At 37.9% G+C, this 25,588-nt stretch overlaps 1 protein-coding gene across 1 annotated transcript in view; it reads left to right on the top strand.

Annotated features, from left to right (window-relative positions):
* The window catches only part of gpc5a (glypican 5a), a 160,064-nt gene extending 140,540 nt beyond the window's left edge, over positions 1-19,524 (top strand). Inside the window, exon 8 of the mRNA XM_079856740.1 lies at positions 19,204-19,524. Coding sequence (XP_079712866.1) covers positions 19,204-19,346 — 143 coding nt within the window. The 3' untranslated portion in view covers positions 19,347-19,524. The remainder of the gene's footprint in view (positions 1-19,203) is intronic.
* Positions 19,525-25,588: the final 6,064 nt, after the last annotated feature.

Raw genomic sequence — 25,588 nt, forward strand, 5'->3', positions numbered from 1 at the left:
GCCTTAAGAATAGAATATTATTTACTTAAGACTTTGGAATTTTGCTAATGCATTTCTTTTCAAAATACACACACACACACACACACACACACACACACACACACATACACAAAAAAAAAGCTGGGTTTGGGTCAAATATGGACAAACCTAATAAAGTGTTTATAAATTGAATAAAAAAAATTAAACCAATGGTTGGGTTTATAAATATATATATATATATATATATACATATTAAATCTAATAGTGTAATAATATCCATATCAATATCACTAACGGACCCTTTCTCAATACCAAATATGCCATATTATTTATATAAAATAATATTTTTTGAACAACGATATTAAAATTAACAACAATACCCATTATAAAAGACAAATGCTGATGGCCTGGATCACAAAAGTGTATAAACAAATGACAAAACAGGTGCTATATTTATGAGTCACATACAGTATTTGAGGTGTAAATAACTACATTCTCACCTAAAAAACTAGCTTTCGTGACACAACAACAGTAGTGTCTTTTCTAAAAATGTACCATAATATTGTATTATACATTGTTTATACAGTATAATCTCACCACCTGACCTTTGTTCTAGTGTAACCCACTGAAGAAAAGCACATTTACGAGCCGCACGTGATGAGCTGTGATGTATGGGATGCTTTGGGACTGTGACAGATTGAACAGGCACTTCCACAGTCTCTCGCTCTCTTTAGAAGAGGCTGGATCAGTGGTCAGACGATCACTTAATCACTGCAGCTTCCACACAATCCTATTGACTTCACTGAGCTCAAGATTAAAGGTGCCATTCACTGATGCTCGGCATCGATCGTCTGCAAGCATATACATTTGAGCCCGTTGAGATGGAATTGTGCAACTGTAAGAGATAGAGAAGATAACTGGGTTCAGTATTAATGCCTATTGATCTGATTTATGCTAATTATTATTATTTTTTATTTTTTTATTTTTTTTAGACTTTCTTTCTCCATTCTCTCTTCTTGCAATCTCACTCTAGTCTTGTTTAATCCAGCGCTGAACTTTGAAACCAGAATACATTAGCAGGCCAGGTTTGAGAAAATGTTAAGAGTTGTGTTGGATACAGTCGTCCTTGTGCTCTGGGTTTTTTTTTTTTTTTTTTTTTTTGTGCATCTCTGTGTGTTTACAGGATAAGGCCCTTGACTACCATGACTAGTCCGCTCTGTAATCCTCACAAGTAGGCCACGGAGACTTCCAGAAGTCCCCGGAGATGACTTAGACCAGATGGTGAAGCACTCGTCCAGTCCCTAACCAACACACACACACACACACACTTCTTTAACCATAAGTATTTATCTTCTGAAACATTCCCATTTATAAATATTTGAAATGGACTGAACCCACGTTTTTACCGCTGGTCTTGAAAAATCACAAATAATTAAGGCTGTTCAGATAAGCGTTGTTGGTTTTTCTATACGGCGAGACGTAAGAAAAGCCAAATGTAAAGATTGCAGTGCCTCATTAGTCCCATTTCAGCAGCAAAATTGCATCTTGAAGTATGTTTACCTTTTGAAACGCATTTGATCTTTTTAACTGTATGCATGTGTATGCATTGCAACTGCAAAAGCCTCCTGTGTTCATCCATACTGAATGAGATGAGCAGTGAAACAAGCTTGACAGCGCTGCATTAATTAAACATCACACGGTCAGCGTTCCGGGGCTCATTTCATGGCACCTTCTCGCTTGTGCCGAGTTTGTAAACAAAGGCATTGTGGTCTAACTTTCTCACACAGCTTTACGCCTAAGTAGTCTCGTCAACCCACTGCCATCTTCCCCGGCGTCTCGCATCCTTGCGTTTCAGACAGAATACTCGTTTTTCCTGCAAGACTCTGATTGGAGCACTGTTTTGATTTCATGCTTGATGAAACTGGAATTTACAGACATGCCACTTTAAAAGGAGTTTTACTTTAGTTACTAAACACTATAGTGTTCACATTTGAGTAGCTTCCAATTAGCAGTGTGTTTCAGCTGACAATTCCAGTTTTCAGAGCATCATGGTGTGAGTTCCAAAAAGCCAAAAATGGTAGGATCTAAAAAGGAAAAGTGCTTGTCTAGGGCAGAAGTAAGGAAATTATAAGAGTTTGGAACATTTTGGGGTGAAAACATATTAGGATTTGATGAATCATCTTTCTTATGGACTTGTCTAAATTGATGGAAATCAAACAATACCTTCAGCCAGCCAGGTCCATTGGCCGCTGATTAGCACTGCTGGAGATCTGTAATGGTTTTGGCGGCATGCCATCTCACGAGAATCATTCATTTCGGAGATTGTTTTGCGCCGTCATAAACTAGCCGAGGAACATGAAGCCTAAGAGCAGGTGCATCCTATGGAGCAAACAATTTTGACAATAGCTGATAATGTCAGGATGATGAAGTCAAACATCTCCTGTGGTTCCTCAATCACATCTGAACATTGCTGCACCGTCACAAGATGTCATTATGCCTCATTATTCCAATGCCTCATTTTATGAGTACAGAATCTATTTGTACTACTGTAGAAGCTTGGTACCATTCTGGGCATTATTAGTGGGGTAATTTACGAGATACAACCTTGGATCCATTAGCGCCTGCACTAAGCCATTCGGCTGATATCTCTAAATAAGCTCTAACTTTAATAATGTTCAACCAAGGAAAAAAAGGCTTCTGGGGGGGGGGTGTTTGGCTTGAGGTCATGGTACAAAGGACCCTAGGTTGATTTTACTCCGAACCATCCCTTTAATTAGCCTGACTACGTCAGACTTCGTACTTCCGCTCAATTTCATTTCGCTTCGGTACTCAGTCTGAGACCGCGTCATAGCTTTCCGTTTTCCTCCGGCCTGAAAACAGCCGGCCAATCAACGAACAGAGGGCGGGCTGAGAGCCGTGACGTAGACGCTGATTGTACCGTGGATGCGTAGATTTACTTCACATAATCTGCAAAAGTCGTTCACAGCCATGTTCACTCCGGTATTTCGCTCGATGGTTTTGTTTTCGCATCATACATGTGTTTACAGTGGAAGTTAGATGCGGCTGAGCATGCGCATAACACACGCCATAACCAAACGTTATGTGATTGGCTTACGGGTAACCAATGATTTTAAGCTTCAGACAAGCGCCCCCAGGCGGTAAAGAAAACGCTTTTCTATTACGGAACTCCAGACTCTCTCTACGAAGCAAAGCGAAGTAGCAGAGTCTGGTATTACTAGGCTACCCTTTAATATGCACAGCTCTTACTGGCCTATGTCTGTTACTGTATATATGCAGAGTTGTAAACATACAGTAGCCACCTTTTACAGTTCCTCCTGAACTTTCATACCATGTAGCTGCTCACGTCCTCAAACTCAGATTTATGTGTTTCTATGTCAACACTATCAACACCAAAATGAATCTGCAGCAGTCAGATGGTAGAAGTCAGAGCTGTAATGTTAGTGTAATGTTATGTGCTTTGAGACATGGGGATAGGGTGACCACCATCAAACAAACCAAATGTGGGATGATTATAAGTTTGTGTGGGACATGTTACCAACACTAAAACATATCCTGAAACTGTTATATACTAACTTATTAAAAACATTTGTATTCTGCCTTTCAGCTGATAAAAATTCTTTGTTCTTTAGTCCCTTCCAGAAAACACCATCACATCACAATGTAACATAACATGTCTTTATATTACATGTCATTTAAATTCAACATCACTGAGTCCAAAGGCAGCAGGCATCATGCAGATAAGTATTTCTGAAACAGTGCTGACCAAGTCCAATTAAAATCCAACAAAATAAATAATGAACAAATAAAATAAAACTACATGAAATTAGATCATTGACAGTCTTATACATTAAGCATATATTAAACCATAAACTTTCATATTTTTTTAGAAATGATGTGAATTAAAACAACCACAACCAGATCAACAAGTTGATCAATTCTGTTAAATAAAAATTTTAATTGACCAAATTATCCATTTGTTTTCTGACAGGGAACACATGGAACGAATCACCGCTCCACATTTTGATTGACAGCTGTCACAACCAACTAGTGACCGTGTTTACTCTTTTCTTTTCAACCATTGGATAGGATTTAAAAAACGGCGTATTTGTATTGTATTGTATTTTATTCGTATTTGTATCTGTTAAATATAGGTGAAAATATAACATATAGCAAAATAACGCATGCACATTTTCTTAATATGATAATTAAAAACCAACAGCCTGATGAAAATGCGGGACATTTTCTCAATTTGCGACATGCGGGACAAGGGGTGAAAATGCTGTGCGGTACAATGCAAAGCGGGACGGGTGCTCACCCTACATGGGGATGGGATTTTTTGCTCTCAAAAATCACCTTCCCTCCCTTAAAGGGGTGATATAATGCCCATTTCACAAGATGTAAAATAAGTCTTTGATGTCCCCAAAGTGTGTATGTGAAGTTTTAGCTCAAAATACCCCAACAGATATTTTTATATAACATGTTAAAATTTGCAATTTCTGAGGGTGAGCAAAAACGCACCGTTTTGTGTCTGTTCCTTTAAATGCAAATGAGCAGCTGCTCCCGGCACAGAGGGCGGAGCTTCAACAGCTTGCACTCACACACATGCACTGAAAATTTCAAAAACTTTTAGCCTTTTACGTTCAAACCAGATTTAGACAATAAAGGAGACTCAAGAAGAAGTGACAACATGTAGAAGCAACAGGACATTTCTGAATGGTTAGTTGGTGAATTTATGAAGCTGATGTGTAGTTATCTTCTAGTCATTGATTAGAATATTCTGTCTTGATATTCTAAAAATCGTGCTCCAGGGGCGGGGTTTATGTAAATTTTAGGGTTCATGATGTCACTAACCCAGAAGGAAGCTCGTGTAGTCCCGACCAGCCGTTTGTTGTAGTCCTTAAAAAACGATTTATTTTAAAGAAAATATCTCCCTTTGCTTTGAATTTTGAGTGTTGTAACTTTGCAGATGTTGTTTATGCTCAAACCGCAACATTACACACTAACTAAAGTTAGAAAAGTGAAATCATATTCAACCACCCCTTTAAGTATAGTATGCATAATACATGTTTCTTTGTTTTACTCTTGAAGAATGCTTCAGGACTTTTACAAAGGATTTCTCGAAGGACTGTGGTGCGTCAAATATTGTCCATGTCTATAGTGGTCTAGAGTTCTAAGAATCTCTTCTCACTTTTATTTGCGTTATACAAAACCTCTGACCCTGTTACCGTACAGCATGTCTTTCTTCCATTCTTCTTTTTGCTTTACAGACTCTTCCCTTTGTATTCTGCCGAACACAGGCACATGTTCCTTCTCTTTGATTCTGTTGGATAATGGACCAGAGTTCATTGATCCTTTCTCTCCACATAGCAGGAAGGTCTTTCTCTCTCTTTCTCATTTTTCCTCTTTAATCAGACACAGGGTGAAGGAGAGCAAAAGAGGGGATTTCATTGTTCCTGTCAGTATTATGTTGTGTCTTGTGTTCATTTCATTTCTGTGTGTGGGTTTCATGTGCTTCAGTTCAGTCCTGATCACCTGCTAGTTAGTCTCATTGGTTACTGATTATGTTCAGCTGTCTTTCGTTAAGTTCCCTGTGTATTTATCTCCCGTTTCTTTCAGTTCATTGTCGGTTCTCGTCTATATGTGAGTAGTTTGTTTGATCGTTCTTGCTGTCTTCCTCTTTATTATCTTTGTGTGTATTAAAGAAAGTTAGCTTTTAATCTTCCTTCTTATCCTTATATATCAGAAATGACATCCAAATCCCATTGGACTTCCACTTGATGCTGTTTCCAGTGTATTTTAGTGTTAGCGGTGGTGAAATTGTTGTTTACTTTTACTAATATATTGAAAAAAAATGTCAGTTTGTTTACTCAGTTTGGTCCATTGCTTGTGGAAAACATCTTTTATGTATTATTTTGTGTTATTTATTTTTAAAGAGGGACTGAATGCATTAATACTAAATGTACTACATTTTAAAGGCAAAAATGCAGATGTATATGCAGATGCAAGATTGTTTTTTCATTTACTCATTGTTTTAATACCAAATATAGTTTAGCATTTAGAGATAAACTAACTGCTAAAAAGCCGCCTCTGCTTTGTGGCAAATATTTTATTCCCTAAAAAATGAAAGGAATAGAAACAGTCCATTTTTGTTCATTAATTTTTAAGGGGAAAAAATATGGCAAATTATAGCAAATTCAAATTGTGTTGCCAAAACATTATAAGAATAAGCATTAATTATTTAAATCTATTTCATCTGATATTATGTCAGTTGTATATGTTGATGCATAAGTACTACAGTACTAAAGTTAAACAGATTTAATATTTTCTGAAACAAATGCACTCTGCGTTCAAAGTGTTTTAATGTAATTAAAATGCATTGTTTCCAACCAAATAAATTTAAGTTAAATCATAGTTTTCTGGATGGTTGCTAGGTCTTCGTGAGCTTCTGATATCTAGACATGTTATAACTATTTTATGCACTTTTAATCTTTTTTTTAACACTAGCTCTACTGGAAACTAATGAAGTAGCACTGCAGACCTCTCAGCGTTCTTGTGCTGGCAGTCATAGCCTAAAATGGTCAAGACTTGAGGGCATGGGATGGATTTTGTATCATATGGAATTCATTTGCTATCTGCACAGACTTCAAAGCGAGAGCTCTCCCGTCCGGCCCGTACCTTTCTCGCACCATAAATGGTCTCTCAAGGAATGTCATGAATCAAATTATGGGCTTCTGAAATTCCCAGTTGTAGGGCAATGCTACATGAAGAAGGGGGCTCAACTATTTATAACACCCAGAGCTCTGGCAGCTTTCAGGAACGTGGACGCCTGGATTTTCAGTTTACAAGCTTTCCAAAAAAACAGCAGAGCACCCTGGAAAAAACATGTATAAACAAAAGAATGCCAGGAGGTTTCCCAAGAGTAATAATATACTGTGTGTGTGTGTGTGTGTGTGTGTGGCTAGTCAGACTGAGTTGAATGACGTGATAGTAGAAATTTGAAATTTGTCAACAGTAAATAGTTGCTTTTAATAATAATTTATAATGAATCAAGTATATATTTTATAACATTTTATATATATATATATATATATATAACACACACTTTTAAATATACCGTTTATGACATTTTAATACTGTCATTGTTGTGTGCTTAAAGACTTTTTAAACTTTTCTTTAAGTCATGGATTTCTTTCATCTTTTTTTAATCTTTAACTTTGAATAAGCGATCAAATAGAAGCAGTCACAATATGAAACATTCATTGCAGCTCTTCAGAATTGTAGCTGAAGGCTAAAGTGGATGAAATAGACATTAGACTGTAATAGAGTGTATTTGGTTGTTTTTAGTTGTTTGCACAATTGAGTGTCCTGTAGGTTTCTCTCAGAAGAACGTAGCGGAGAGCGTTTACAGCTCACCGTCTGATGGGTTCATTACGGACGAGGCCGTTTGGAAATTGCTCGTCATTAAAATTCAGAACTTTGTAACTTATGAGGATGAAACAGAATCACAGGCTTTTGATATTTTTTCTGGTGCTGGAGATGGAGTGAGGATGAGAGACTACTTGGTGAGCGAAGATAAATAAATCAGGGTTGAGTAAATAAAAAATGACGGCGTTTCTTGCACAAAATATAGCTTTGTTGGATCTGCAGACTTTTAGGTTTAGAAGTGGCACGAGTCCATCAAAACTCAATCGATTATCGCAGAGTTCTGCTCCACAATTTCTTTGTAATTGCTTGTTTATATTTTTTTATGCTTGAGAGAGCAATTTCCACTGAAAGACTTAAGTGTTTTCCCAGTTATTCCTATTATGTTTTTGGAAAAATAAATACAGGCTCTTGGACTCGATTTTACCCAGCAGTTTCCCACCCGTCCAGAGTGCATTAAACTGCACTTTTGATTGGGATGTCATTGGTTTTTAGCCTAATGAGCCGCATTAGAAATCCACCCAGTTGTTTGATGAATTTAGGACAAGTCTCGGCGTGATCCGAGTGCCAAGACTGTTAATAAAAAGGTTAATGAGAGGTTAACAAGAAAAAGAAGTGAGTAAATGGGAGAACCTAAAGTCATTATGCAAATGTGATTTTAGGCAAAAACATCCCGCTGAGGCCGCTATGCTAATGAGCTGATGAATATCTTTTGGGGTGGAACCACCTTCGCTTTTGATGTGAGACCAGAGGAGACTGTAACTCTCGCTACTGAAGCATTAAAACTGGATTGTTTGCTGGAGGAGTCTTAAGAACCATAATGGCATTAAAAACAAGAAATATCAATAATTCATGAAATGAAAACGAAAATTCTGTCACCAATTACTCACCCATGTCATTCCAAACTTTCTTTCATCTGTGTAAAACTGTGTTGTTGTTTTTTTGTTTGTTTTTTGGAAATTCTTCAGAAGAGAGAAATACAATACAGAAATGAATTTAATTTTTGGCTGAAGTGTTCTTGTAAGGCTTGCTGCACTTCTAGTCCTCACTGAGTTTGTAATAGTTCTGGTGAAGCTGTGCTTGTAGTCAGTTTTTACTTCATGTTTCACCATCTGAAAGTCTTCGAAGACCAAAGCAGCGTCTTGTTCGTCTGAAGTAGAGAGAGCAGTCCGGCATGAAACGCTTTCAGACATGCTGAACTTTTGTTGTGTGTTGCAATTTTATAAAAGCAGTTTCTCACATGTGTATTTCTCAGACTATTAGAAATAAAAGTTGATGATGTGCAAAATAAAGACACGGACCTTTCGGAGCGTTCAGAAAAGGGAAGCTAGAGCTCAAAAGCAATTCATTAGATGCGTGCACAGGTGTTTTTATTTCAAGAAATGAATGTGATGTTCTTTTGGATGGAGTTCATCTAAACGAGCTGAACCCGAATGCTTGCAGTCCGATGTGATTTTGGATCAGGAGAGGTTGCCAGCGCCGGTATCAGGGGAAGTCAATCTGGTTTGACCTGGATTACTTCTGCGAGGAAGCACATCTCATGAAAGATGCATCACCTCTGCTTTCCTTTGCCACTCAACCGTCCCGCTGTTCCCCACTTTAGGGAGGGTCAGAGCCTTTGAAGGTCCTTGTTTTTATCGTGGCCTTGGAACCCGGAGCCTTTCAGAGCTGGTTTACTGCTGTTGGGCTTTTAGACCCCCAGAGACCCTAAACTTACGCTGCTTTCAAGTCATGTCAGAATGACTGTGTTTACGAGATAAGCTCACTTGAATGCTGCGGTTTCCATTGAGGAAAACCTTTGAGTCAGAGCTGGTCATAATAGCAAGATGTTGTGTCCAACTTCTCAAAATAGTTGAAAAAAAAAAGCCTCACGTGTCGTGTTTGTTGAATGTGTGACTATTAATTTAATATACTGTAGATGTGTTGATTCTCATTCATCTTTTGATGCATCAACTAAAAATTAGTTTGATGTAAACATAGAACAACTTCAGTTAATCGCATGATTTAATTGTGAATGCGTATTGTAAAATTTTGCTTGTGAGTTGTATACTTTTTTGTGAACAGTGGTAAAGTTTTTCAGAAAAAAGAAGAATGTTTTAAGCTTACGGATCCTTTACTTTTTTTAGAACATAAAAAGTCTTGATATAAGTCTGTAAGTCTACATATTTGGTAAATACTTACAAAATGGAGTGTTTTCATATTCCATTTCAATTTATGTTTTTTAATCACCTAATGTTTAAAGTATTTATGAATTTGTATTTGTTTTTTTATTACATTTTTCGAAATGTTAATTTATTTAGAATTCTGTATTTATTTTTATTTGTTTTTCTTTTCCTTTTTTTTTTTGTATTAGCATTTTTGTTAATTTAAATAAAGCTGAAATGACATAAAACATAAAAATTAGATGAGAAACTGTTGAAGCACTAAAATTACTAACTGGAAATAAAAAGTAAAGCTGAACTAAAACTAAAACAAATGAAATGTATGTATTCATATTTAAAAAATAATACAACTAATAAAAATGAGAAGTACATAAAACAAATAAAAATTAAACTAACATTAAAATATAAACTGAAAATATAAAAAAATAAAAGCTAATTCAAAATAGTAATAAAAAACCTCTAGGGTTGCAAAGGTGCTGAACATTTTCGGTAAATTCATGGAAACTTTCCACAAGCTTTGAAAGTTTATCTGGGGAATGTTGGAAATATTAAAAGTTAAAAGTTAAACTGAACAGGAATTTGCAGGAATTAATTGGAAATTTGGGATGATTTTACAAACAGAAGTATAAAAATTGTATTTGGTCATAAGCAGACATGCATGCAAACTAATATCATTTTTTAAAATGTTTAACTTTGATTTATTGGTGAGTAGAATTTTAATCGATTCTCTCATTGAACATCAAAATAAGCATGCATTTTGAATAAAATAAACAAGTTTTAACCAAGATTATGCTGCAATATGTTTTTTTTTTTTTTTTTCCAAACTATATTTAAGATCCCTGTTATAGGCTAACCTGCAATTTAGTAAATTTTCAGTTCACTCCAGTTAATTCCCATATATTCCCGTTAATTCCCATTGAAAATTTCCAAACTTGAAAATGTTGCAACCTTAATGGTATATAAATAATACTGAAATAACACAATAAATAAACATGTTAAGTTAACTTAAGTGTCTCCACTAAAACTGCTTGAATGCATCATGTCGCACGAATGTTTTCACAGGAGTAATTTAGTTCAGTTACCGTGTTGTGTGCTGAAATTGCTGTCGTTAGCCTAAATTGTTCGTTTACTTCATCTCATAAAATCCATCCCTGTTCTGTTGTCCTGCTATTGGCATGAGCAGATGTCTGTGATTTCCAAGCAGCAGGTCGCAACTAATGTTGTTCAAAGCAAAATGACCCGCGCTGCAGAAATCTGAATACAGTCTTTCTCTGAAGACATCAGCAGCACTTCCCTCAGGCGGGCCGAACGCTGTTGAACTGCACTGGCACGAGTCGGGGAACGGGTGAATGATGTGTGCCTTCAATCATCTATCAAACCCTGGAAGTTCAATGATTTTCTTCATATTCATCAGCAAGGTCAGGACTAACTTGCCTACATGGGCTATGTGATTGACAGTGATGTAATGGCCATACAGAGCAGTATGTGTGTCACGTCTCTCGCCTCTACCTTGCCACAATAATAGTGTTTTTATTCAATGTGGAATTTTTTTTTTTTTTTTGGAAAAGCTCTAGCCTACTTTACTTCCGGAACAGCAGAAAGCCACATTGCTAATGACACAGCGGCCCTGATGTGGCTCTCATGTGACAGATTGTGTGATGGTATTTTGAATATCAATACTGTGTGATTCACCTTTGCTTTGCTACTTGGTAACATCATAGCAAGCACACAGTAGAAATGATCTAGCAACATCCCAGCGACTGACCACATCATCATGACACTTCCATACAGAGAACATCTAGTGTTGCATGCGGGTTGCATCATTTATCCATGCAGTCTTCATAATATATTTATGTAGTCAATTGAAGTGTCTTCTGGTGTAGAAACATATATTAACACAAATATAAATACGGATTATTTTAGCAGGGGTATGCTTATAGGGATTTCGTACACTGGTTAATGAGAAAATGTTGCCTAGATTGTGGACTTGACATGGAATTACTATGAAATGCAAAGGAAATTATTTCTAATTATTCTAAATGTGAAACATTTCCAGTTAGAGTGAATTAGGATGTTCAGTGATGTGATTTTATCCGATGATCCGAAAAGTGGGAGGGGTTAGTGATGTCATTTTTGATGTCATTTTGTTACTTTAGCATTATTTATATACTATTGTAGTATTTATTCATATTTTGAATGAGATTTTATAGTATCATTTTTAATTAAATTTTAGTAATTTTGTTATGCTTTTGTCATTTTTATTAGTTTTTGTTTTATATATTCCTAGTTACCTTTTATTTTTATTTCAGTTTTATGTTTAGTCATTTTTATACTTCAACTTCAACTTGTCTAAGTTTCCCATGTAATACTTCTATTTTATTTCAGCTATATATATATATTGAGCGAATGAAGACATAAGTCGACAGAATTCTGGAACAGTTCCGCCAGATTACATCATATTTGTTTTAACAACATTTTGGTGCTGACGTGTGAAGATTGCCAATGCGGTAAAAAGACGGAAAGCTGTTGCGAGTGTGAACAACAGAATACAATCTGTTATTTTTACAGCAATCTAACAGGTTTCATGTGCGAAGGTGACTAATAAGAACACAAAGGTGAATTAAACGTTGATTTTATGTTGAGTTTAAAGAAAAGACACAAGTGGAAAGCATTATTGAGCACAAGTGGAACGCATTCGCGATCAACTAAAAGACTCATAGATTGTCCGTTTTAACATCTGTTCACGGACATTACAATAAACGCTGCGTGAACACAAAGCCGCTGGAGCAGAATGAACCGAATCCCAGCATGCACAGGGATACTGGACACAGGCGATGCTCCGCGCTGTCCTGCGGGGCTGTGGATGAATGGAGTGAAGCAGCGGTGGACTCCTGAGCCTGTCGGGTGGGCGAGCGCGAGCTTTCTGCCAGCTTCACACACACGGGTCTCATGCGGATAAACCTTCCTCTCCGCTCCCTCCTACAGCCGGAAACATGAGTGCTCTCGAGACGACACCACTCCCCTCTTCTTTCTTCTCCTCATGTTCTGTCTCTATTAGCAAGCCTCAGTCTGCTGAATGTTGTATTCGAGGAGTCGATACAGTTCATGGTACATATTTAAGCTTGTTGCACTACATACTTTCTACTAAATAGATGTAAAACTGAGCTCTGTGTGTGTGTGTGTGCACTGCTCTGTGTAGATGTCTCATCTCTGCAGTATCCCAAGGACGGACTAAACGGTTTCACAGACAAGGCTTAGTCCTAATCTCAGACAAAAATGCATGTTTGAGCTGTTTTAACTCGAAGCAACTTGCACTGATGTATCTTAAAATGTCAATGCCATTGTTTTGTCTCAAGATGCACATCAGTAATGTTTTTGATTCTAAGGCACGTTTATAAGAGCTACTTAAAGGTGCTGTATGTACGTTTTTGACTGTACTAAAGCATCAAAATACCATAATATGTTTGCAGATGTTTAGGAAACACGCTAAGTTCACTCGTTTCTCTGAAAAACACTTCTACAGCCAGTTATTTTTCTTGGAAATGTGCGTTCTCTGTTGCAATGTCTGTTTTTGTTTTGGTCTGTTGCCAACTTATCCAATAGTATTTCGCCACCGCAGGTTTCCAGTTGGCTGAAAACACAGCGTATTGCAGACACCAAACAAACTGGGTCAGAGATTGCAGATTCAACCCAACCCAAGCCAACCTTCACCCAACCTAAAAAGCCTTGTTATCCATGAACAAATCTCTATGAATGGGAGCATATTAAAACGCGATATCAACTCATCATAAATCAATTAAATTGACTAATCAACTAACGCAAGTCTCCACGCATTCCATTGTCAATTGCGCTCGTTCCTGTTGCGTGTCCTAAATCTAAACAGTAATTGTGACCACAGATTCTACAGAAATGCCAGTAAAACTGTGGTAAATAGCCACAATTCTGAAAAGATTCCTGAAAGTCTGCTCAATTGATTGATACATTTAAAGTTTACTCCAGTATCAGTATGGTACCGTGGATGGCTATGAGAAGTATTTACACTGTTAAAACAGCTGTTTTTTTGTGATGTAAAAATTGAAACAAAGGCACTGTTTATCCCTGGTATTGAGTTGGTTTTGGTCGATCGGAATTCAAAATGGACGAAGGAGACACATTTACACCTGGTGTTTTAATCCGTCTCTTTTGTCCACTTTCAAACAATTCTGTCCTGCTTTCTTCGAGGGGAGAGTCTATGGGCGTGTAAATGTATAGGCTTTTTCAAATCTTTTGACCTAATGGACAAAATATGTTTTTTTTTTTTACATATGAACACAACCGGAAACGACGGAAAAACATGTGGAGAGCATCAGCTTTCGTTTCTGTTCTGACAGCCGAACGCTGTGAGTGTGTGTTAGAAATCAAGAGTGGTGAGAGAACATTGTGCTTGGTACATTTTTTATCTTCAAACCAAACTTGGATCTTAATGCCGACAAAGTTTAAATCCCGTTTGGCTAGTGCACTTCCGATAATGTTTACGCGTTAGGTCAGTAGACGGAGAGTAGACAGTCTTTTGTGGCTGTTCGAACACATTTGACCACATGAGTGTTTTAACTATGAAAGCAATCTGGTCGAAAGTGGACAAGCTCAAAACATGTTAGGCCCCGTTTACACCTGTATTTAGCGTCGTCCACTTGTGATCCGGTCGACCAAAATGCATCTTAATACCAGGTATAAACAGGGCCAATCAGAACTCGTGCACGTTTGATGTAAAAATTACAACCTGTGCAATGCTACTAAAAACTAAAGTGATATTTCAGAGACACATTTCAATAAAATGCACAAGTGTGCACACCACTGAATATATATATATTTATAGCGAGTGATGAGTATACATCACAAAAGTGAAGTGGAACACAGACTAAACTCGTCAACCTTGAGCTTTTGTGCTGGCGTTTGAATGGAAGTGCTGTGAGTCGCAGTGTGTGGAGTGTTTGTCAGCGGCGTTTGATGAGCGTACAGCGACTCTACTGACCTTAAGAGAACAGCTCGTCAGCAATGCTCATTCCCAAAGCAAAATCACAGCTGTGACATGAGGAATGCTGCCTGCAAAATACATTTCAGTATGATTTGTTTTATATAGATCTTTTTTTTTTTTTTTTTTTTTTTTTCATTCATACTGCCTGTACAAATTTGGACATTGAACAAAAATAAATAAATATAACTTTTGTTTGTTTGGCTTAATTACTCTTGCATATCTTAATGTTTCTTTCTGGTTTGTGCCGTGTTCCATGCCAAGTGGTTGCATTTCTGGCACATATGAATGAATTCATCATTAATGAAGACGTTTTTTGAGATTATATTTTCAGTGCTGGAAATGTTTACATTGCTCCCATGGAATATCTGAAGAAAGACATGAGATGACAAACTTCAGTGTGTTGAATTCAGTCTCTTGTATTAATGCATTTGCATATTTAAAATGAAAGATTTGCTTGCATGGTTCTTTGCGTTTTCTATTTGTGTTTGTAAAGTCAGAATGGGCATATTGTGTAAGACAAGCCACAACTCACTTCTCCATCCCCACCCACCGACAGCCTCTTTATTCGGCTTTTTTCCTTCCTGGTTGTTGTGTTATTGATCATTGTTCTCAGAGGTCTGAAAGATTTAACTTGCATTGATTTTATATCAGCCTCCAACTTTGTCTTTGTAGCATTATCTGAAACTCTTCTGGTGCTAAAGCTTGTTGTGTAGCGTTTGTTTAGGCCGAAACAGACTGTAGAGAATCAACTGGGCAAAAGGGACATCAGGTTTACTCACTAAAGATAAACCGAGATGACTGTATCAGTACACAAGCAGAGCAAAGCACAGGTCTGTTTATATATATTTATTTATGGACTTTTAGACATTTTTAAAGTGATAGAAAGTGACAAGAGAAAATAATAGAAATTCTATATATACATATATATATATATATATATATATATATATATATATAGCCATTTTTTTTGTATACAATATCCCAAAATGCACGTAAAAATACACTGAAAAAATGTATTCGTTGAAATTAATTAAAAAAAAATATCGTAAGTGGTCTATAAAAGCATTCAATTGATTGTATCTACATTTAAACAAATGCATTAAGTTGAACTTAATCAATTTTAGTTCAACTTACTGCATTTGTTTCAATGTAGATAAAATAAATTGAATGCAACCACTCACGATACATTTTTTTATTAATTTCAACGAATATTTTTTTTCAGTGTAGGTGGATGGAAACACAGCTAAAGTTTAAAATTGTTCAATGTAATTAAAAGGAATTTTTGGAATATCATCCAAAGCCATTTACAAACGAGGACACTTTTTTTTTTTTTTTTTTTATTTACCATTTTGTGATGCCAGATTCAAACCTGTACAATCCTCACACTGCGTCCCATTGTGTTCGAAATGTGAATTTGTAAATGTAAATGTGACCTTAATTGATTAATGCTTGATTAAAAGCGATCATATGGCTCATTCTTTCAGACTCAAAACCACGCTGAGCTAAATTCTAATTGGAAAGATATTGATTGAGCCCTTTAACCAGGCAGCGAGATCCATTTGTCGTTATTGGCTTTCCTGGCCACATCTGAGCGCGTTTGTCTCTACCCTGCGCCTGATATGCATTCTGTGCGTGTCCAGAAAGTAATCAGCATCCGCTCACAGATTACAGGCTGCCAGTCATTGGTATTCCTGCGCCGGCGTGTGCTGAGACGGAGGAAAGGAGGGATGCATCGGAGGAGATGGGTCATCACTCTTGTCTTCCGTCTCCTAATGGGGTCTGACACGGCTCCGGTGGGACAGAGTAATCAGACCAGTGCTCCCAGCTCGAGGCGTAATGACCAGCACAGCTGTGCAACAGTCACGCATGCGGCTTCAGATTTCTAACATCTTCTCTTAATTGTGGGACTACAAGCCAAACATGTTGTAAATGCGGCTCTGGTTTTGCATATATTACTTTGGACATCAAGCGAGGACACAGCAGGGTACCATGATTGAAGTTTGTGCGGTTTTGTTCGTGATTTTTGAGGATGAAAGCATGTCATGCAACCTGTCTGTGTTGACACCTGTCTAATTTAACTGAGTGACAGATTCGTTTGCTTAATATAGAGTTTGATGGGACACCAACCAAGAGTCCTTGACATCAACAAAATACAGATTATTTATTTATTTAATTATTTATTTGACATTTTGCACTGAAAAAGTAGTAATTTAAAACTTGGTAATTGGTAACATTTAAATAAATGTATTCGAGTATCACACATTTGTGTGTGTGTGTGTGTGTGTGTGTGTGTGTGTGTGTGTGTGTGTATGCTTGCTTTTTTTTACTGCCCTTCAGAATCTACATGGTTCTGCCACAGTTGGGATATATATATATATACATTTAAAAAATATATATATTTGAAAAAGACGTTTACATTGACAGTGATTTTCAGCAGCAATTTCATTCATGTGTACTGTCAATAAGAGTTGACGGGATGTTGAATTCAACTTTGTGCCGCAACATAAGCATGTAAGGTCATTGTTTATCAGATCCCCTTGTCGGTTTACAAAAAGAAGTTCCTGTATCTGCTTTTCTCATTATGTTTTGAAGATCTATCAGAATCAGCGGTGGTTTAGATAAGACGTTCGACCCCTTCTGTTCATCTTTGTTTGCTCTGTGTGTTGTCAAACCTATGAAAGCAGCGCTGGACTTTGAGGAGCTGCACTATGGACAGGATTTGTCCCTCGACCACCACTGGCATGTTTTCTCTCACGAGCGTCTCATCGGATGCTGCCGCTTCTCATCGAGCTTCTGAAGCCGCTTGAGGATCGATGTCTTCAGTCAGACCCCCACGCGTGTCTCCTATCAGCCCTTAAGATGGCCGTCTGGGGACATCACAGCAGTCGATCGATACCTGCTTAATTTCAGTCCACACAGATTTATTTGACAAAAGCTCAAACATGATTTGTGGCTCCTTGAGGGAGTCATGTCAATGGCTTTTGCTGACCCTGGCGAACGTGTGCGCTCCTTGTGCAAGTGTGTATCGCGTAGATCGCTCACAATATCTTTTGTTTGCTCTTTGATTATGTATGGTCCCATCTAAATCTTCTATTGCGTTAATAATGGATTATGGTTTGCCAAGCATATTCAAACATATCAGAGTTAAAATAAATATTCCCAAGCGGTCCTATGCCAAGAAATGTGAGCAGTTCTTGTAAAGAATGATGTTTAAAAAAAATACATGCAATGTACAAACAAAATGGTTGGAAATATCTTTCCTGGAAATATCTTCTCATCCTTTTCAGGATCCTACTGGGGGATAGATGTAGTTTTTGGCTTTGAAGCTCCTCTGGCAGGAACGATGGGAATCTATGCATTGCACACTTTGTTATATACATGACAGCGTCTGTTACGTACATCCATTTTAATGACTCCGGTGGATACACTGAATGTATGTTGGAAACCTTTTTTGAAAAGTGGTTCCAACTTGCAGCTAACAATTGAATGACTATTACGCCGCATAGGGGAATATAGAAAACACTAAAGAGGCGTAATAAATAATGTTGGGTTGTGGTAATGGAATCCCAGCAACAAATAATCAAACACATGCACAAAATCTAAGCAGAAAAAGTAATACATTTATTAAAGAATAACAAGTGAAATAAAGAGCATCTCTTCAGGGTGTCCCAAAGGCCAAAATAACAAACAAAACAATATAAAAAAAAGAAAAGAGGAGAGAATTACTAACCTAATCCAATAACAAAAGAAAATGCATTTAACTTACCTAAATCCCTGCCAAAAACAGAGCTCAAACCAATTTCAAAATAAACGAGGCAGGACACCCCTACGCTCCACACTTTTTAGGACATGTTGTTTAGACAAGGGGAAACGGTTTCAGATGTTACAAAAGGTTGCCCGTTCACTTGAACTAGTTAACATCACCAATACACTCAAATTTGATCATCGTCCGGAGGAGGGATTCCGGAGCTATGAGCTCCCAGACAAGTTCCAGCAGCGTCCTTATAAAGACCACGCCCCAACTGGACAACCAATGGCTTTCTTACAGCCCATCATTGGACAACCTGTTAAAAATCAGACAAAACAAGGAAGAGAAGAGGAAAACAATAGGCTACATAAACACAGGTCGTAACAATGACTTTTAAGATACATTAAACATTATGATGAAACTAAATCAAACAATGCATCTGTGTTAGTTGATGCACTGTGAACTAACATTAATAAAGATTGTTTAAATGAGGAATATTGTGACGTGTTCGTTCCAGGAAGAAAACTCAAGACTTCAATGGAGGCGTTTCAGGGAGTTCAGAAACGGATATAGTGACACTTTGTGACTTTGCAGAGCTTTTTCACACACATTACACACTAAACAAAGATGAACATGTGGAACAGCATAATAGATCCGCTTTAACAGTTCTTCATTAATACCTTCATGTGCGTTCTTCTCGTCGTTTCATCACGACTTGAAGACAGCAGTGGTTACGACTCATAAGTAGGAACTTCCCAGGAACTTGATCTAGTTATCCTCATTCCTCATCACATTGAAAACACACGCTTTGAATGTCGAGTGGAAATACTTTCATTTCTTTCTCTTTTCTCTTGCAGTGACACCGGAAAATACCAACAATCACCGATACCATCACCCTCAAACCAAAGACTTTGATCAGATGAATTCTGGCACTGGAGGAACACGAGCCGTCCCGCTGGCTCTGCTCTCGATATGCGTGTTTGGGCTGTTGTCAGGATAATATCAGCCAACTCTGGGTCCGAACCCCAGTCCGAGGACCGCTTTTCACACTGTTTTCTGGAAAGAAAATGTGCCAGCTTTTAAAACACTGAGGTTGAAATTCCAGCAAAGAGATGTCCTCCAATGGAAATGGATCGAGAATGGACAAAACTGGCATTGCAATGCATTGAGGACTGGTGGTGGTGAAAAGAAAATGAACTGAGAGGGGACAGTAAGAAACAAAACTGTCCTTTCATAAACCTTTTTAATCACAAAGTGTTTCTATCATGAACGTAACAGGCTACTAAAAATTCTGCGAACACTTTACTGCCTTGAATAATGTCTTTTCTACAGGGTTCAGAGTAACACTTTCAGAGAATTAATTTAATTCTTTAATGATGTATGATCTATTCAAAGCATAGTTCTGAGCTGAAATGAGCACAGTCGCATATCAGCGTTTTTAATAGAAGTTATGCAATATTTCTGATGTCACGTACTGCTTTTTGAATATGTCTTGGTACCATGTACCTAAATGACCTCCTTTTCAGCATTTTTAAATGTACTGTTGTTGTTTCTTTTCATCTGAAATGGCGTATGACGCACCTTAACAAAATGTATAAAGATGTGTTGATTTACGATGTATTTATTCTTGGTTACAGAGTGACATTAAACATATAATGAAACTAAATATTTGCCACAGGAGGTTAAATGCAAAAAAACCACAAAAAAAACATGCTCTATTATTACAGTATAATAGTATAGTTTTTGTTTGTTAACATTAGTTAACTTACAATTAACAATAATGTTCATTTGGACATTTACTAATACATTTTGCAAACATTAGTAAATGCACCATGAACAAAGATGTAATGCTGTAAAAAAAAAATGCTCATTGTTCATGTTAACTAATGCATTGACTAAAAATCAAATCATAAAGTGTTACTACTAATATTTACTAGTAACACTAAAATTGTGCTGCTCATTTGAATGTTTTCACCCTTATTGGATTCAATTGTCAACTCAAATTGTTACAGCAATAGTAACAAATAACAATATATTTGAACAAAAAGCATGACCATTGGGAAACGTGGAGAAAATTAGATCCAGCCCATCATTATTTCTCATTGAATATCCTTTTTTAATGCAGACATATGTCACATTATGCAAGTAAAATGTGCCGTGGATGTTGTTTCATGTTGACTCTACCGGACATTTATTATAACTCCAGACTGTGTTTGTCTAGAGTACAGCGCTGAAGAGCTTTTTAGACTATTAAATGTGCACCTTCCTCTTGTAGAACGCAGTCTCAGAGGTCCAGGAGAAGATAAATACAGAGGAATCGCTCATTTCATCTCCTGTTCTCTCACAGCTCTTTCTGACAATGAAAACTTTGCCCCAAACGGTCAACTGAACTCATTAATATACTGGCAAATCTCAGGACGCAGTTTTTTTATCTTTTCTTGAAGAGCTTCAAAGGGCTCCTCAGAGGACTGTGAAAGATCTTTGCTTCTGAGTTTTTCTATCAGTGTTCGGGCTCTTCAAATTACTTATGCACTCTGTGGCACTTCTGATGAAAAAAGAATAAGACTCATGACAGATTTAAAATGATTCCCACAGTTACCCGTTTTCATTTTTTGTATATTTCTTCACGAGGAACATATCCAGTCCTCCAGGTTTACAGGGACTCGTCATCTTTAAGTGATGTTCCTCCATGTCTTCTGAAGCCTCTCTGAAGCGTTGTGTGAGGAACAGATCAAAATGTAAAGGTGCACTTAGTATCTCATTAAAAAGTTTGTGCTCAAAGAAACGAATAGTTCTTCCGTTTAAATCAGTTTAAGATTGTGTACATTCAACTTGAGATGAAGACTTCTGATTAATTGAAAATGAAGAGTATTTTAAATGATTATCTTGTGAAACTTCTAGAACATATCCAGGTAACATTTCATCCTTTAAAAATAAAAGAAAACACGAGAGAAAAATGTTAAAATTTAATAAGAAAATCGTAATGATCCTACAAATGTACAATAAGATTTCATTGGTTAACATTAGATAACTACATTAGAACTAACAATGAACAATACTAATGTAATATCAATTCTTACATTAATATTAATCTTAGGTAATGTTAATCTCAATCACAAGTTGTATCCATTAACATGAATTAATGCACCGTGAACTAACATTTTTATTCACCAACACCATTAACAAAGTTAATTTATATTTTTATTAGTGCTGTAAAAAATAAATTGCTCTTTGTTAGTAATGCATAACTAATGTGCATGAAAGAGAACACTTATTTTAAAGTGTTACCATTATATGTATTACTTGTATTGTTTTTCTTCTGCCACTGGGATGAAATATTACAATGGACAATATTTATGCTGGTACTTTGTCTTTTTCGACAGAATTTAATTTTGCATGAACTCTCCCTTTAACGCCTGCAGTAACAGAGGCGGAATGCATGACTCAACAGAAATAAAGGATACATTAACATTCTGCCTGAAATTTGAGCCAAAGCAGTGGATTGCTGTCCTGGTCTCCAGAATTAAGGTCAGACTGCATGAGAAGGAGAGGTTAAGACTCTTGGTCTTGTTTATGACAAACAACTGAAGCTCGCTCAGACACGACGCGAGCCAAACTCATGCAGTTAAAGAGTGCTTATAAAATCAAGCTGCTCTCATATGTATTTGAAGTGATAAGGAGGCGAGCGAGCGCTCTTGTGGGACTCCCCAGGGGCCTAAAACTGCAGGGCGGGAACAGCTTTGCCAGAGCGGCCCACCGCCTGAGAGATTGTTGTGTAACTCCCCATGCGTCCGTTTGATACATCTCTTCCCCATCTGTCACTCAACCCTCGACTGCTTCCAGACCTCTGGGGCTTTGCAGGTCTTTTTTCCAGACGTCTCCAGTCCACCCGTTTGTTGAATAGATACAGTAATCGTGGAACAGACTGAACATTTTCCCACTCTTACATTATTTGTGGTTTATTTAAAGAGACCATATTATGCCCTTTTACAAAGTCTTGATTGTGTTTCTGGGCTCTACTAGAACAGGTTTTCATGCTTAAATGTTCAAAAAACATTACATTTTCCCAATATTCTCCATTGTTGCAGCTCCTCTCTTCCCAGTCTGTCAGTAACGCTCTGTTTACTTCCTGTCTCTATGAAGCCCCTCCTTCTGAAAAGCACAGTGTGCTCTGATTGGTCGGCTGAATCAGTGTGTTGTGATTGGTCAAGAGCTTTGAGCGTGTTTGGGAACTGTCCCGCCTCTTACCATAACCGCCAGTTTCAACACACTTCCAGAGAGAGACAGAGAGAGTTGTGGGTGTGTTGATCTCTGGATTGTCCTGGTGTGTGTGAGCCGATCCCTTCAGCATTGATGAGAGTAAGTGCTAACAGTGAGAGGCTGTGCTGGTGTAAAGCTCCTGCTATTGATTCAGTCAGAAATGGCCAGTGAATGCACAGTGAATGCACAGTTGCTTTCTTTCCTGGCTGTATTCCTGCTCGTCCTCCTGCGGAATTAAAATCTCATGTTCCTCTTTGATGTCACTCCTCTTCAAGGTTCTTATTTTGTTGTGGTGTGTGGTTTGTTTGCGCAATAATTTCAGCCTAATGTGATTGTCTGGTGGGTGTTGTATTGTTACACCTTTGGGAAACAAGACCATCTTCTCTTTGTTTCCTGTTTCCTTTATTTCCTCTTCTCTGACGGAATGACCAGGAGCAGATAAAGCTAAAAGAAACTGAAATGCAGGCAGCCTTAAAGCAACACTAAGTAACATTTTTTACCTTAAAATAATGTTTCCAAAGTGGTTTCAGTGGTTCATCAAGTCGTAACAGGGTGAAAGGCACTTCTGGATTCGCTTTGCAGCCCTATATCTGCTATAACCGCACTATGCAAGTTTGCCAAACCGGGTCGCGTTTCTGTAGTTCGAATGAGACATAAGAAAACTACAAATTTGACTTGCTTTACGTCAAGCGTTACAATAGTCATTATTTAGTTTTTCTTCGTTTCTGATGTCGCAATACATCATACTTTCATGAAATCATGCAACATACTCTACCTTCACTGTGGACATCGTTCATTCAAAGCCAGTGCTAGATAAACAGCGAGTGTGCGTGCGACGGTAGGCTGCAGGAGGCGAAAATATTTACGACAGCGGTAATGGACAATTCCGCTTCCAACCTGTAGGGCGACCGAAGAGGAAAAGTTCCTTAGTGTTGCTTTAAAGGGAGAGTTCACCCAAAAATGAAAATTCTGTCATCATTTACTCATCCTCATGTCATTCCAAAACCGTAAGACTTTCATTCATCTTCAGAACACAAATGAAGATCTTTTTGATGTAATCTGAGCCGTTTAGTCCAAATTTTCTGAAGAGACTAGATCGCTTAAAATGATGAACAGATTGAATTTAGGCTTTTATTCACATATAATAATCACAACCAATGAGATTCATTCTCGTGTTACGCAGCACGTTTGAGCTTCTGTAAGAACCAATGAGATTCATTCTCGTGTAACGCAGCACGTTTGAGCTTCTGCAAGAACCAATGAGATTCATTCTCGTGTAACGCAGCACGTTTGAGCTTCTGTAAGAACCAATGAGATTCATTCTCGTGTTACGCAGCATGTTTGAGCTTCTGCAAGAACCAATGAGATTCATTCTCGTGTTACGCAGCACGTTTGAGCTTCTGCAAGAACCAATGAGGTTCATTCTCGTGTAACGCAGCACGTTTGAGCTTCTGCAAGAACCAATGAGATTCATTCTCGTGTTACGCAGCACGTTTGAGCTTCAGCAAGAACCAATGAGATTCATTCTCGTGTTACGCAGCACGTTTGAGCTTCTGTAAGAACCAATGAGGTTCATTCTCGTGTTACGCACGTTTGAGCTTCAGCAAGAACCAATGAGATTCATTCTCGTGTTACCCAGCACGTTTGAGCTTCTGCAAGAACCAAATGAGGTTCATTCTCGTGTAACGCAGCACGTTTGAGCTTCTGCAAGAACCAATGAGATTCATTCTCGTGTTACCCAGCACGTTTGAGCTTCTGCAAGAACCAATGAGGTTCATTCTCGTGTAACGCAGCACGTTTGAGCTTCTGCAAGAACCAATGAGATTCATTCTCGTGTTACGCAGCACGTTTGAGCTTCTGCAAGAACCAATGAGATTCATTCTCGTGTTACGCAGCACGTTTGAGCTTCTGTAAGAACCAATGAGATTCATTCTCGTGTTACGCACGTTTGAGCTTCAGCAAGAACCAATGAGATTCATTCTCGTGTTGCGCAGCACGTTTGAGCTTTTGTAAGAACCAATGAGATTCATTCTCGTGTTACGCAGCATGTTTGAGCTTTTGTAAGAACCAATGAAGTTCATCCTCGTGTTGCGCAGCACGTTTGAGCTTTTGTAAGAACCAATGAGGTTAATTCTCGTGTTGCGCAGCACGTTTGAGCTTTTGTAAGAACCAGTGAGGTTCATTCTCGTGTTACGCAGCACGTTTGAGCTTCTGTAAGAACCAATGAGATTCATTCTCGTGTTGCGCAGCACGTTTGAGCTTTTGTAAGAACCAATGAGATTCATCCTCGTGTTACGCAGCACGTTTGAGCTTTTGTAAGAACCAATGAGGTTCATTCTCGTGTTACGCAGCACGTTTGAGCTTCAGCAAGAACCAATGAGGTTCAGTCTCGTGTTACGCAGCACGTTTGAGCTTCTGTAAGAACCAATGAGATTCATTCTCGTGTTACGCAGCATGTTTGAGCTTTTGTAAGAACCAATGAGGTTCATTCTCGTGTTACGCAGCACGTTTGAGCTTCAGCAAGAACCAATGAGGTTCATTCTCGTGTTACGCAGCACGTTTGAGCTTCAGCAAGAACCAATGAGGTTCAGTCTCGTGTTACGCAGCACGTTTGAGCTTCTGTAAGAACCAATGAGATTCATTCTCGTGTTACGCAGCACGTTTGAGCTTCTGTAAGAACCAATGAGATTCATTCTCGTGTTGCACAGCACGTTTGAGCTTCAGCAAGAACCAATGAGGTTAATTCTCGTGTTGCGCAGCACGTTTGAGCTTTTGTAAGAACCAGTGAGGTTCATTCTCGTGTTACGCAGCATGTTTGAGCTTCTGTAAGAACCAATGAGGTTCATTCTCATGTTACGCAGCACGTTTGAGCTTTTGTAAGAACCAATGAGATTCATCCTCGTGTTACGCAGCACGTTTGAGCTTTTGTAAGAACCAATGAGGTTCATTCTCATGTTACGCAGCACGTTTGAGCTTCAGCAA

The sequence above is a fragment of the Squalius cephalus genome, assembly GCF_949319135.1.
Source record: "Squalius cephalus genome assembly, chromosome: 2".
NCBI classification, from domain to species: Eukaryota; Metazoa; Chordata; class Actinopteri; order Cypriniformes; family Leuciscidae; genus Squalius; species Squalius cephalus.